The sequence below is a fragment of the Rhinatrema bivittatum genome, chromosome 3 (assembly GCF_901001135.1).
Source record: "Rhinatrema bivittatum chromosome 3, aRhiBiv1.1, whole genome shotgun sequence".
Classification (NCBI taxonomy): Eukaryota; Metazoa; Chordata; class Amphibia; order Gymnophiona; family Rhinatrematidae; genus Rhinatrema; species Rhinatrema bivittatum.
This window is the reverse complement of record NC_042617.1, coordinates 25,558,752-25,573,408: the sequence shown is the minus strand read 5'-3', so window position 1 is coordinate 25,573,408 and position 14,657 is coordinate 25,558,752. Positions and strand designations below refer to the sequence as shown.

Below are 14,657 nucleotides of genomic sequence, written 5' to 3'. Positions count from 1 at the left end.
AGGTTGAAGCAGACCAGGTCTCCCTTTGGGCCCAGCACCGTCACCGCTGCCTCCGGCCCACGCGGGCTGATCCTCCCCCTCTATCTGCCGTCACCGCTGCCTCCATCCCACGCGGGCTGATCCTCCCCCTCTATCTGCCGTCACCGCTGCCTCCATCCCACGCGGGCTGATCCTCCCCCTCTATCTGCCGTCACCGCTGCCTCCATCCCACGCGGGCTGGTCCTCCCCCTCTATCTGCCGTCACCGCTGCCTCCATCCCACGCGGACTGATCCTCCCCCTCTATCTGCCGTCACCGCTGCCTCCATCCCACGTGGGCTGATCCTCCCCCTCTATCTGCCGTCACCGCTGCCTCCATCCCACGCGGGCTGATCCTCTCCCTCTATCTGCCGTCACCGCTGCTTCCATCCCACGCGGGCTGATCCTCCCCCTCTATCTGCCGTCACCTCTGCCTCCATCCCACGCGGGCTGATCCTCCCCCTCTATCTGCCGTCACCGCTGCCTCCATCCCACGCGGGCTGATCCTCCCCCTCTATCTGCCGTCACCGCTGCCTCCATCCCACGCGGGCTGATCCTCCCCCTCTATCTGCCGTCACCGCTGCCTCCATCCCACGCGGGCTGATCCTCTCCCTCTATCTGCCATCACCGCTGCCTCCATCCCACGCGGGCTGATCCTCCCCCTCTATCTGCCGTCACCGCTGCCTCCATCCCACGCGGGCTGGTCCTCCCCCTCTATCTGCCGTCACCGCTGCCTCCATCCCACGCGGGCTGATCCTCTCCCTCTATCTGCCGTCACCGCTGCTTCCATCCCACGCGGGCTGATCCTCCCCCTCTATCTGCCGTCACCTCTGCCTCCATCCCACGCGGGCTGATCCTCCCCCTCTATCTGCCGTCACCGCTGCTTCCATCCCACGCGGGCTGATCCTCCCCCTCTATCTGCCGTCACCTCTGCCTCCATCCCACGCGGGCTGATCCTCCCCCTCTATCTGCCGTCACCGCTGCCTCCATCCCACGCGGGCTGATCCTCCCCCTCTATCTGCCGTCACCGCTTGCCTCCATCCCACGCGGGGCTGATCCTCCCCCTCTATCTGCCGTCACCGCTGCCTCCATCCCACGCGGGCTGATCCTCTCCCTCTATCTGCCGTCACCGCTGCCTCCATCCCACGCGGGCTGATCCTCTCCCTCTATCTGCCGTCACCGCTGCCTCCATCCCACGCGGGCTGATCCTCCCCCTCTATCTGCCGTCACCGCTGCCTCCATCCCACGCGGACTGATCCTCCCCCTCTATCTGCCGTCACCACTGCCTCCATCCCACGCGGGCTGATCCTCCCCCTCTATCTGCCGTCACCGCTGCCTCCATCCCACGCGGGCTGATCCTCTCCCTCTATCTGCCGTCACCGCTGCTTCCATCCCACGCGGGCTGATCCTCCCCCTCTATCTGCCATCAACCTCTGCCTCCATCCCACGCGGGCTGATCCTCCCCCCTCTATCTGCCGTCACCGCTGCCTCCATCCCACGCGGGCTGATCCTCCCCCTCTATCTGCCGTCACCGCTGCCTCCATCCCACGCGGGCTGATCCTCCCCCCTCTATCTTGCCGTCACCGCTGCCTCCATCCCACGCGGGCTGATCCTCTCCCTCTATCTGCCGTCACCCGCTGCCTCCATCCCACGCGGGCTGATCCTCTCCCTCTATCTGCCGTCACCGCTGCCTCCATCCCACGCGGGCTGATCCTCCCCCTCTATCTGCCGTCACCGCTGCCTCCGGCCCACGCGGACTGATCCTCTCCCTCTATCTGCCGTCACCGCTGCCTCCATCCCATGCGGGCTGATCCTCCCCCTCTATCTGCCGTCACCGCTGCCTCCATCCCACGCGGGCTGATCCTCTCCCTCTATCTGCCGTCACCGCTGCCTCCGGCCCACGCGGGCTGATCCTCTCCCTCTATCTGCCGTCACCGCTGCCTCCATCCCACGCGGGCTGATCCTCCCCCCTCTATCTGCCAGTCACCGCTGCCTCCATCCCACGCGGGCTGATCCTCCCCCTCTCTATCTGCCGTCACCGCTGCCTCCATCCCACGCGGGCTGATCCTCCCCCTCTATCTGCCGTCACCGCTGCCTCCATCCCACGCGGGCTCATCCTCCCCCTCTATCTGCCGTCACCGCTGCCTCCATCCCACGCGGGCTGATCCTCCCCTCTATCTGCCGTCACCGCTGCCTCCATCCCACGCGGGCTGATCCTCCCCCTCTATCTGCCGTCACCGCTGCCTCCATCCCACGCGGGCTGATCCTCCCCCTCTATCTGCCGTCCCCGCTGCCTCCATCCCACGCGGGCTGATCCTCCCCCCTCTATCTGCCGTCACCGCTGCCTCCATCCCACGCCGGGCTGATCCTTCCCCTCTATCTGCCGTCACCGCTGCCTCCATCCCACGCGGGCTGATCCTCCCCCTCTATCTGCCGTCACCGCTGCCTCCATTCCACGCGGGCTGATCCTCCCCCTCTATCTGCCGTCACCGCTGCCTCCATCCCACGCGGGCTGATCCTCCCCCTCTATCTGCCGTCACCGCTGCCTCCCATCCCACGCGGGCTGATCCTCCCCCTCTATCTGCCGTCACCGCTGCCTCCATCCCACGCGGGCTGATCCTCCCGCTGTATATCCATTATTGCTGCCTTCAGTCCATATAAGCCAGTCCTCCTATTGGGCCCATCCTGCTCGCAGGCCAATTACCGATGACCACAGGTTTCCAATGCTGGCTTCAGGGAAAAGGGGAACGATGGTGGGGGTTGGGATAGGGGAATATTTTACAGCTGACAAATACCATCCTCACATCTCTCCCAAAAATACCCTTTATGCAATGATGATAGCATCTGATGTGCTTAAGTATTTAGAGGATGAGTTTCTAAGTAGTTTATTTATTTATTTTTATTTATTTATTTAAGGTTTTTATATACCGGCAATCATGAGCACATATCTTGCTGGTTTACATGAAACGGGAGTGCATTAAATACATCAACTAGAACTGTGGTGATCGAAGGAGCAGTTACAAATAACAAGGGTAGCAGAACTTGGATAAGAAGGAAGAGATAGGAAAGAATAAACGGTTGAACGGTATACAATACCGTTCTTGGATAAGAACTTGGATAAGAAGGAAGAGATAGGAAAGAATAAACGGTTGAACGGTATAGTTGGGTAAATAGGTATTTTGCTGGGTAGATCAGTCTGTGTTCTCCCTTCGCTTGTGCACACTTCCTCATTTTGTTAGAGTCTGGATTAGTCTTTTTAGGATGTCTGCTGGATTGCCAACTCTGAGTTGCAAATCTGCCAGTTTCCCTGGTTAGAGCCCTGCAGGGTTGATTGCATATTTTTCCTCCTTGGCATTCTGCCCAGGCTTATAACCTGACCAGCACATAATTCAAAATGTTTTACACAATCTGGGCCATATGCTCCAATGTGCTGTAAAAGTAATGTATTCCCATGGCCAGGAACTTCTACTCACAACAGTTTAATTAGTGTGGTAGAACTGACAATTGATTTTTTTTGTACCTCTGTTTGCTGCTATTGGATCACTTGAGGGTTAATAGACATTTTGCAGCTTTCACCTGCTGCAGGTTTTCTCAAGTCTCTCTGCCTATAATTGCTCTTAGCAAGATTTAAATAAGCAGTTTTCTTAGCACATCCAGGCAATTAGTAACATCTTGGTTACACTAAGCTCATGAAATAAGAAGCTAAGAGCCTGATTTTCCAAAGGATTTACCTGTTTGAAACTCATTTTATGCACTTGCATGGGTTTTTGAAAATTGCTCAGGAAAGGGTCTGGTTGTGTGTGTGTAAAAGCACTCACCGAAGCGATTTTACATGTACTTCAATGGACGTCAGGGAAACCATTCACGTGCATAACTCTGCACATAGTGATACCCGCCAGCGAGCAGGTGAAAATAAGTGCACACATGCTGTGCTGGGCTCCGCACACACCTGCTAAATTTTCAAAGTGGATTTATGCACGGATTAAATCCACTTTGAAAATTTGGGATAAAGTCTGCAGGTCCTTTGGGTACACAACCTTTAGTCTTGCACGGGTCTCTGAAAATTACCCTCCCTATGCATAAATTGGCTGAATGTCATTAAGTGAATCTTCCGCCATCTAAAACTACACGTGTACATTTGTAACTTGATTAAATCTGACCACCTAAGAAAGAGGCAGCTCGGGGAGAGAGGGCGTTGTTCTGAATCTTCTATGTGCATAATTTACATTTTCCAAAGGTATGCACATAACTTACGCCTGTGTTTTGCAGTGGGGCACACATACATTTAGCCTAATAGCCACCTCCTAGCCGAACACAATCTCCATAGCTGCCTGAGCTTGAAATGTAACGAAGCAACAATAATTGGCCTCAGTCTGAGTTTGTCAGGAAAAGAAAGGAGGCACCTTCAAAATTCTGCACGTCAGTTCTGGAAAAATAAGTAGGGTTTGGGGCTTGGCTGATTCTGGAGGGAGCGTTTGCATTCTTGGGTGAGGGGAGGCGATATAGGAGTGGGTAGGCCCGAATGGGGCTTCTTGAGTTGGTCTGGGGGTGGAGAGATTTCAGGCTCATTCTGTAAAGTGCGCGCTCGGCCGTGCGCACTGTTTAACACGGATTTGGCTGCGTGTTTTTGAGGGATGTCTATTACCCCTTATACTGTAAGGGGCTTAGTGCCTCGAAAATGCGCGGCCAAACCCCCTGAAAACCAATAGCGCTCATCACATGCAAATGCATGTGATGAGGCTGTTAGTCATTCACCCAGGATACTGAAAGTAAAATGTGCAGCCAATCCACACATATTGCGCTCATAAATGTATGAGCAACCCAGAAAATACTGCTTTTCTGTACACCCTCTGACTTACTATCCTAGAGATATTAAGTCGGAAGAACCAAAAATGTTTAAAAAAAAAATAATGTTTTTTTACATGTGCCAGCCGATCCGGTTAGGAGAACGGAAGCTCAATTTTACCGGCCTCCGTTTTCCTATCCGATTCACTGTCAGCGGGTTTGGAAAACTGGCGCTCGTAAAATTGAGCGTCGGTTTCCTGAACCCGCTGACAGAGCCACCTCTCCTGGGCCAAGGAGTCGCTAGGGGTGCGTGATCGTCCTCAGCGCCGCCTTTCAGCGCGACCCCTCATTTAAATATAGGATCGCGTGCCCAGGAGAGGTGGCTGGGCGCATCGGGAGAGCGGGCGCTTAACACGGAGCACCGTCCTCCTGCGTTTCTTGCAGAGTCGGCCTGTTTGAGTGGGACACTTTGCAGCAGGAAAGCAAAGTTGGCACAGTCTTTGAGGGATTGTGGTGGAGAATAAAATTCCCTCTGCTAAATGACCCTTTTACTATGGGCTGGTTAACACGCGGGGATTTCACAGCAGCGGGCCCACAGTAAATAGCTGGTAGAGGACAGCTTGCCTTGCTAGTTACTGGGAGCCTGATAAATCCTCTTATACGTTTGGCTATGCACTCATTTTAGCAAGTACACATTCATGTGTTGGAAACCATTGCAATGCACAAGTTAAGGCTTACTGCATAGCACACTTTTTAGTGGATATAAAATGGCATTAAGCGTGCACACTGAGCTTCAGTGCACGAGCCCCTGTTTTGTGCATGTATTGGGTCACCTATAGGCTCTTTCCAAATGAGCTGTCTCTCCCCGTTTCTCCTCCAGTGAATTCAGATGGATGATTTAGAAACCATGTCTTCTGTCTCTGCAGTGTAAACACAATTTAACAAGTGCATGTTTTCCTACAGGGCAAGCTATTACAGAAAGGAGGTGTGCAATGCTCCCCGTCAAGTGGATGCCCCCGGAGGCCTTCATGGAAGGGATGTTTACCTCTAAAACGGATACATGGTACAGCTCCCTTTTCACGCATTACAAACTCCCTCCTTCAGTCTGCAGAAGAAGTGCCACGTTCCTGAAGAGGCCTACGCCTTTCCAAGTCGGGCAGGTTTACCAGGTCCTTCCGGAAACAGCGTTTGCACCTCAGATTACTGCGGGTGCTGCAGTGGTTGGATGCACGAGGCACCAGTTCATACAATCCGGACCATTTTATTTACAAATCCAATCAGATCCAGTTAGGGAGTCCATTTTCTGTGAATTTAGTCTAAATGTGTAGCTGATATAGAGATGCACCGAGAGCATGGAATCAAACAAAATCAAATTTCTAAGTCACAAGTCGGTAATACAATACATTACACATATATATATATATATATATATATATATATATATATTTATTTTTTTTTTTTTTTAACAGTCACCATTTCCAATAAGGCCTAAAATGCCATTTCAGCCTTAATTTAGGTAGGCTTACTTTAGCAAACTAACTATAATGTAGCTGGTTAATTTAGGATAAGATGCGGTTTTGCTATTTTTCCTACAATGCTTATTTATACAAAATAGAGTAGAAATGGGTAAACGTTTATTGGATAAGGCCCTCCTGCTGCCTGGACAGCTGGCTTTGCTGAAAGGTACAGTAATGCTGTATTTAATTTACAGCAGACTCTGTGTTTTTCAGGTTATTTAAGCTACTATTGACTCATTACAGTTTTGGCTGGAAGGGACCTAGTGAATGATCGAGATCTTCTAATGGTGATATTACCGTATCCCAGAGACTGCTCTGAACTCTGCTATTAGGTGCACATGTGGCAGGTACATCTGGGGGAGCGAAGCCGACTGAGTCATCCAACCCGTTCCTCCTAGGTTAGGCGACATGCAGACTCTGCGGTCCCCCTTAAGACTCTGCGGTCCACCTTAAGTCACTCATTTCATATTCTCCTATAAAAAAATCTCTCCCCACCTGGTCTGAATGCCTTTACTCCATCCAGGGTGCCAACCAGCAATTCTGTTTTTCTTTCTGTGTCCAGGTCCTTTGGCGTGCTGCTGTGGGAGATATTCTCTCTTGGATACATGCCTTACCCCACTAAAAGTAACCAAGAGGTCTTAGAGTTTGTAACAAGTGGAGGAAGAATGGATCCACCCAAAAATTGTCCTGGACCAGTGTATGTATGAAAAGTTTATTTTTAAAAATTAAGTCACGAAGTAGTGTAATTTATTTCAGAGCCACTTAACCTCTGCCTGGAAAGGGGAGAGAATATAAAATGTAAGGTTTTCACTGTTATTCAGCCACCCAACTATTGAGTTAGATGGCCAGATCTTCAGCTTGGAAAATTTGTTACCGCTGAGCGGCTAAATATAGATTTCTAGCTTCCATTTGATCCCAGGGGTCAGGTCAGGTCAGGGGTAATAACATAGCTGGCTAACTGGGTGATGCATCAAGCCGCCTTAGTGCTCTAACGCGCGTTATATAACATATATCGTGTGATATACATATTTTGCATTTTCCCATCCAGGTATCTTCCCCTATTACAATGACCTTCTTTGCATGCAATTTGCATGCATGCAAAATGCAAAAGCATACAAAGGTGGTCATGCATAGGCAGCCCTATGCAGATATTTTATTGTGGCCAACCAAGAAGGTGATCAGCCACGATAAAATAACACCTCTTGGAAAAGTGGTAAATGTGCAGCAGGAGGCCCAGGACCCTAACGCGGTCCCAAGGCTCCCGCCGCACATTAAAACAGCAGGGAAGTTGAGCGGGGATCAATGCTGATGCTCATGTTAACCTGGGGCCCCCAAAATGCACCCACACAGTGGCGGTGACAACCCCAGTCGCCCCCATATCTCTCCAATCAATAAAGGCTTCGGCCCCATCCCCCCCTTCCCATTCCCTCCCCCACCCCCTAGTGACTCAGTCGACCCCCCCCCCCAAGTCCATACCCCCCTCCTCTCCTAATGACACAGATGACCCCCCAATTTAAAAAAGAATTTGTTCCTGGGCCCCACCCGAAAAAAGGAAAAAAAATGTAGAGTCCAGGCCCCACGCCGTTCCCAACCTTCCCCTATCACTGACCCCCCCCCCCCCCCCCCCCCCCCCCCCCCCCCATATCCTTAAATCAGATCCCGTGTTGGGGCCGGGTGAACCCTTGCACTCGGCCCGGTCGGCGTCATTTTCCAAACTGGTACAGGCCTGATCTTGCCCCAGCCATGAGATTGTCTGATCCCCGATCTTACCCCAGTCACATGGTTGGGGCAAGGTCAGGTCCCCATGTGCTGTGACTTTGATTTTTTTTTTCCCATGAGGTTAGGGCCGTCATTGAGTTAAAGGGACCCTTGATGCATTCTTTTGTGCCGCAGTGTTTGGCCGCAACCCAAAAAGAACGCGACAGACAGCCGCGATGCTTTTGTGGGGGAGGGGCCCCACTATCATGGCAACAGCCCCCTGAGACAGTGAGACCCTCCCCCTGCAATAAAACACCATGGTTTATTGAATCTAGGGGTAAGTTAACCAGCTATTCCTCTGTACAAGGACAGTGGACTTAAGTCTAGCCGGCTAACTTTGAGAGAAGGGTTAAAAACAGGATTACTGCAATGTTCTTTATATTGGCTGTCCTCAAACTACCATAAGACCACTTCAAATGATCCAGAATGTGGCTGCTCATATTCTTACAGGGTCAAAAATACATGACCACTTCACACCTATCCTTCACTCACTGAACTGGCTGCTGGTCCAGATGTGTGAACTTTGTAAACCTGGAATTATGCTTCACAATCTTCCCAACGTCAACAACCCCTGGATCACTGCCACTTTAAAAAGACCGTACTCCTGTAAGCACCCTAATAGATGTAGGCACGCACATGCACGTATGTGCACAAGCCTGCGGCCTAGATTTAGGCATGTCATTGCGCAGCTACGGCCATGTGCGCGTCGGCGTGAGTGCAGGGGACCTCGTAGAAAGAGAGTGAGCTTTTCGATGAAGGATAATGGCACCAGGGACAAAAAGTCTAAGCACCTTGCTATTTGCGCGGCTTGCCAAAAAAGGACAATTCAGCCATCGCTGTCATTTTGCCTGTGCCAGCACTGTCTGGAGACTCAAGGTGATCTGCCTCCCAAGGATTTTGCCACTGTTGGAGCATCTCCTCTACTGATAGAGGACTCAGTGGGAGGTGGTGCAGGAGGCAATACAATGGACAGTTCCCCTCCCCCCTTGTCCCGATGGGAGGACCATCCCTGAGGGAGGGAACGGAGCGGGCAATGTTTGGTCCAATGTACCCTGGTATGGATTCATCCTCCTCCTGAGTGGAGTTTTCCCTTGGGTTACAAGCCTTTTTGAAAGGGCGTCCAGGGAAGCAAAGCAGGCCAGTAAGAAGGGGGTTCCTCATAGGGCGTCCCTCTTGACGTCCAAGATGGGCAAGTGCTGTAGAGAGGCAGCCTCTGGAGAAATAAAGAAGGATGAGGATCATGGCCCTTCAGATGGAGATTTGGCTTTCACACATCTTAAAGAGGGGGAAATTCTGCCTGACTTAGAACCACATAGGACTTTATTCCACTTCTTTCACAAAGATGAGTTGCCAGGTCTATTAACTAAGACCCTTAAAACACTCCGAGGAGATGGAGGTGATGCGATGGTATCACAAAAGAAAGATCCCATCTTGGATACCTTGCGCAAGGCACCCTGTTTCTTTCCCCTCCTGGAACCAATTTAAGAATTAATTGACCTTCAGTAGAACATGCCAGAAGTGAGCTTTAAAGGGGGGCATTCTTTGGCATGCCTGTATCCCTTGGATCCGAAGGCAAAGGAGCAGTTGCAATTCCTGAAGGTTGATGCCTTCGTGTGTGCTGTTACCAAGCGAACCATCTCGGTTGAAGAGAAAGCAACTCTGAAGGCTGCCTGGGATAGGAGGATTGACACCATTCTCAAGCAGGCGTTTGAAGCCATGGCAATGAATTTGCGACTTGGATTGGCCACTGTTGGATACAGGATACTGGGCTTGATGGACCCTTGGTCTGACCTAGTATGGCATGTTCTTATATTCTTTTTTCTTTTTTATATTTAAATTTTTATTAGTGTTACCAAACATCTCAGGTAAACCACACAATATTCCAGTTTCTTTACAACATCCAACTGTTTAGGTTGCACTCTTTTGTACCTTTAAACCCCCCGCCCTCTCCACCCTCCCACCCCTCTGACCAGTGAGTCCAAACTGTTAAAACCAAACACAAAAATAAAGGGCTTGTATCGCCATATTAGCTCAGTAGGTGCCAAGAAAGTAAGCTGAAGTCCTCATAAGCAGTTAAAGTTGCACATTTGACCACCGCAAAAGGGGCTCCCAAATAAGTAAGTGAATGGATATCTTGTCCTCACTCACCGCGGTAAGATATGAGAGATTATGCAAGTCCCAGAGTCTTCGGAGAACCGCTGAAGATGCGGGTGGTATTGGTTGTTTCCAATGCAATGACACCGCTAGCCTGGCTGCACACAAAGCATGATTGACGAGGTGTGACCGTGCATAGGACCATCCTGGTGAATAGAAGGACAGTAGATATAGATGGGGGTCAAAATCCACCCTCAGCGAAATCATCTCCCAGATAATCCTTTCAATCCATTTCCAATAAATAGTCAGGATCGGGCACTGCCACCAGAAATGTATGAAGGTATCGGTCATCCCACACTGTCTCCAGCATCTGTCTGAATACTCCGGGTATAATTTGTGTAGGCGAAACCGGCATGAGGTGCCATCTGTATAATAACTTACAATTAAGTTCCTTCACCACTGCTGATACAGAGCTCTTAGCAATAACCGCATAACAATATTCCCACTGTTCACTGGTCCATTTTTTGCCCCACTCAATCTCCCACCCCTTCACATAGGATCTTTGTAAGTGTCTGGGGGTAGGAGCATTTGGTAAAGCTTGGAGGTGAGCCCCTTGCCTGTTTTCTGGAAATAACACAGTTGCTCCAATTCTGTAAGTTCCCGGGCAACATGGGGGCGGACAGCAGGATCAGACAAACAATGGACCGCTTGTAACTACCAATAATAATCCCTAGGTTGCAAGTCAATATGATGCCTCAATGCTTCATAAGTGAGTATCTGATTGTCAACAAATAACTGACCACAACACCACAGCCCCTGTTGTGACCTTTTGCGATACCAAGCTAAGCTCTGGGGTATGGCTGTATTCCCTTTATACACCCCTATGGGCAGTCAAGGAGAAACGGCCTATCAGCCATGCCTTCCATTGCCTCCACATTTGAAGGGTGTGTTGAGTGAATGGATTTTCCACCTGCACCCTCCCTGTTGGGTTATTGGCCTCCCAGATCAGATAGTATAGGGTCCCACTCCTGAGATGCGATTGCTCCAAGTTTATCCAAGATTTGGGAACTGTTCTAGCAGACCACTCATATATCACGTTCAATTGGGCCGCCGCACAATATTTAATGAAATCAAGGACCGCTAGCCCCCCTTTAACCGTGGGAGATAAAGCACCCGCCTAATCATCCTAGGTGGCCACTGCTTCCATATGAACCTAAAGGAAGGCAGGCCAATCCGCAACCTGCCCTGGGCTGCCTACTTGGTTTTGGTTTCAATTCATTTCTTTATTTGGGGACGATGGTTATGAGTCATTTAAAGTGCTGATAAGTGAAAACCCAGCCCCTAATTTCAGTTGAATTTACATTTTTACTGAAATCTGTGCTTCCCAGTTGGTTGTACCTGTTCTATTCAAGTACAATCAATCTGTCCACAGTTTGGTTTTTATAGAGATACTGGCAGGCTGATGTTGGGGCAGGACTTATGTCAGTGACATCAGCAAGTCATAAGAATATAAGAAATTGCCATGCTGGGTCAGACCAAGGGTCCATCAAGCCCAGCATCCTGTTTCCAACAGAGGCCAAACCAGGCCATAAGAACCTGGCAAGTACCCAAACACTAAGAAGATCCCATGCTACTGATGCAATTAATAGCAGTGGCCATTCCCTAAGGGGTAGATTTTTAATGTTACGCGTGCGGGGAACTTGTGCACGCTATCTAGTGCGCGCAAATGTACACCTGATTTTATAACATGCGCACGCTGCGTGCAAGGGGGTGCACACTTGTGTACCTTGTGCGTGCCGAGCCCTAGGGGAGGCCCGATGATGTTCCCCGTTCCCTCCCCCCCACCTTCCCTTCCCTTCCCCTATCTAACCCTCCCCCCTGCCCTATCTAACCCCCCCCCCCTACCTTTATTGCAGGAGTTACGCCTGCCTCTGGCAGTCGTATCTTGCGTGCACCGGCCGGCTGCCGGCGCGCCAACCCCAGGCACAGCCGCTGTGCCGGAGGACTCAGGACCGCCGCCCCACCCCCAGCCCCACCCCGGACCGCCCCTTTTTCAAAGCCCTGGGACATACGCGCGTCCCGGGGCTTGCGCGCGCTGCCGAGCCTATGCAAAATAGGCTCGGCCAGCGCAGGGGTAGGTTTTAAAGGGTTAAGCACGTATGTTACGCACTTAACTTTTTGAAAATCTACCCCAAGTCAACTTGATTAATAGCAGTTAATGGACTTCTCCAAAAATCTATCCAAACCTTTTTCAAACCCAGCCACATTAACTGCACTAACCACATCCTCTGGTAACAAATTCCAGAACTTAATTGTGCGTTGAGTGAAAAAGAATTTTCTCCAATTAGTATTAAATGTGCTTCGTGCTATCTTCATGGAGTGCCCCCTAGTCCTTCTATTATCCGAAAGTGTAAATAACCGCTTCACATTTACCTGTTCTAGACCTCTCATGATCTTAAAGACCTCTATCATATCCCCCCTCAGCCGTCTCTTCTCCAAGCTGAACAGCCCTAACCTCTTTAGCCTTTCCTCATAGGGGAGCTGTTCCATCCCCTTTATCATTTTGGTTGCCCTTCTCTGTACCTTCTCCATCGCAACTATATCTTTTTTGAGATGCGGCGACCAGAATTGTACACAGTATTCAAGGTGCGGTCTCACCATGGAGCGATACAGAGGCATTATGACATTTTCTGTTTTATTAACCATTCCCTTCCCAATAGTTCCTAATATTCTGTTTGCTTTTTTGACTGCTGCAGCACACTGAGCAGACAATTTCAATGTATTATCCACTATGATGCATAGATCTTTTTCCTGGGTGGTAGCTCCTAATATGGAACCTAACATCGTGTAACTACAGCAAGGGTTATTTTTCCCTATATGCATCACCTTGCATTTGTCCACATTAAATTCCATGTGTCATTTGGATGCCCAGTCTTCCAGTCTCGCAAGGTTCTCCTGCAATTTATCACAATCTGCTTGTTTTCTCCGTCTCCATCTACTGGTAGGAGTGCATAACCTACTGGTGTGGACTGGGCTGCCTGAGTGCAGTGGAAAGGAAATTATCAGGTAAAAGGTTATTTCACCTTCATAATTCTCTTAAAGCTAGCCAGCCATAGAAGAGCCAGCTGTTTAGCTGCTGAACGCCTTACTAAAAATGAGAGCTATAACCTTTTTTTTTACAAAGATATTTTAACTTAACAGATGTTTTGTTTTTCATATAAAAGTGTCTTCAATGGGGAAACTGCAACAATCACCACATCATTAAATAAAACATATGCAAAGACAATAGTTTTTTGGTTTTTTTTTTTTTGCTCCAATATCAATCTGGAGTTTTGCTTAAAGATTGCAAAGATATTTTTTCTTAACACAATCATGTTTGGTATGAAAAACGTGTGCTTGTTATAACGCTCTAAGCAATGGTGGGATCAGAATAATGTGGGTATGGAAATACAATGCGGTATCCAACAGTGATCCCCTGGGGTTGCCGCTGTCCTAATGCCCAGGCGCTCTTTGGGGGGGGCGTTTCCCTTGTGGGGTAGCTCGAGCTGGCGACACTGTGAGTTGTCTGCCATTTATATCCTTATCCTGCCTCATTACTGCTGCAGCTTGCTCCTTGTGCTTCTAAATACTCCCCCAGACGTAGTCTCAGTGGCTATAACAGGAGCGGCAGCGGCTTCACACCTGATTCACAGGGGATCAGAGTCCTTGGTCTTCGATGAGTCATGCAAGCAGACTTTCATCAGCTTCACTGGTGGACAAGCAAACAGATATCTGCACTGTTGAGTGGCATTTCTGGATTCCAGTAGTAATATCTCACCCCCCCTCCCCACCCCCCCAGAAAGCCAGGAGGATGGGGAAGTATGTGATATCCAGCAGTATACGTTTTCATTTCCCTTTCATTCCATCATGCCTATGTAACTTGACCAGGGGGAGCTAAATCGAGAAGAAATCCGCGCCATTAGCACCGTCTGCCAGCTTCTGGTGCCTGATGGCGTTTCGGAGGACGGTTCCTGCCTGGCTAATGCGAGCACAGCAGATTAGTTGGGAAATGACCAAACGGGTTCACGTTGCTCTGGGAAACCATCTGTTGGAACGATTCATCTTTTAGGCTCGGCATGGGTTTCAGCGCCAGCATAGCCCTCGCCGAAAGCCCTGGTCCTAGAAAGAAGAAAAGCAACGCCACAGCACAGCGGGCCCAAGCCAGCAGAGCTGTCCGTCTAACCACTGCCCAGCTCGTTGCTTCCAAATGAATAAAAAAGCAGTATTTATGTTTTTCACATGTTCGACATTTTGGTTTACAGTTTGTTCTCCTTGTGTGAGAAGAAAATTAATTATCCTGGAAAAAAAAATCATTTACTAAAGCATTGCCTGTCGCCGTTTGGTTTTTAGGTATCGCATCATGACCCAGTGCTGGCAGCACCAGCCCGAGGACAGACCTAATTTTGCCATTATACTGGAACGGATTGAGTACTGCACTCAGGTAGGAT

The 14,657-nt window shown here is 49.9% G+C and overlaps 1 protein-coding gene across 1 annotated transcript in view; it reads left to right on the top strand.

The window, feature by feature from the left end:
- Positions 1-14,657, top strand: part of ALK (ALK receptor tyrosine kinase) — a 248,482-nt gene that overhangs the window by 204,422 nt on the left and 29,403 nt on the right. Inside the window, 4 exon segments of the mRNA XM_029593009.1 lie at positions 5,765-5,782; positions 5,784-5,864; positions 6,881-7,015; positions 14,560-14,650. Coding sequence (XP_029448869.1) covers positions 5,765-5,782; positions 5,784-5,864; positions 6,881-7,015; positions 14,560-14,650 — 325 coding nt within the window.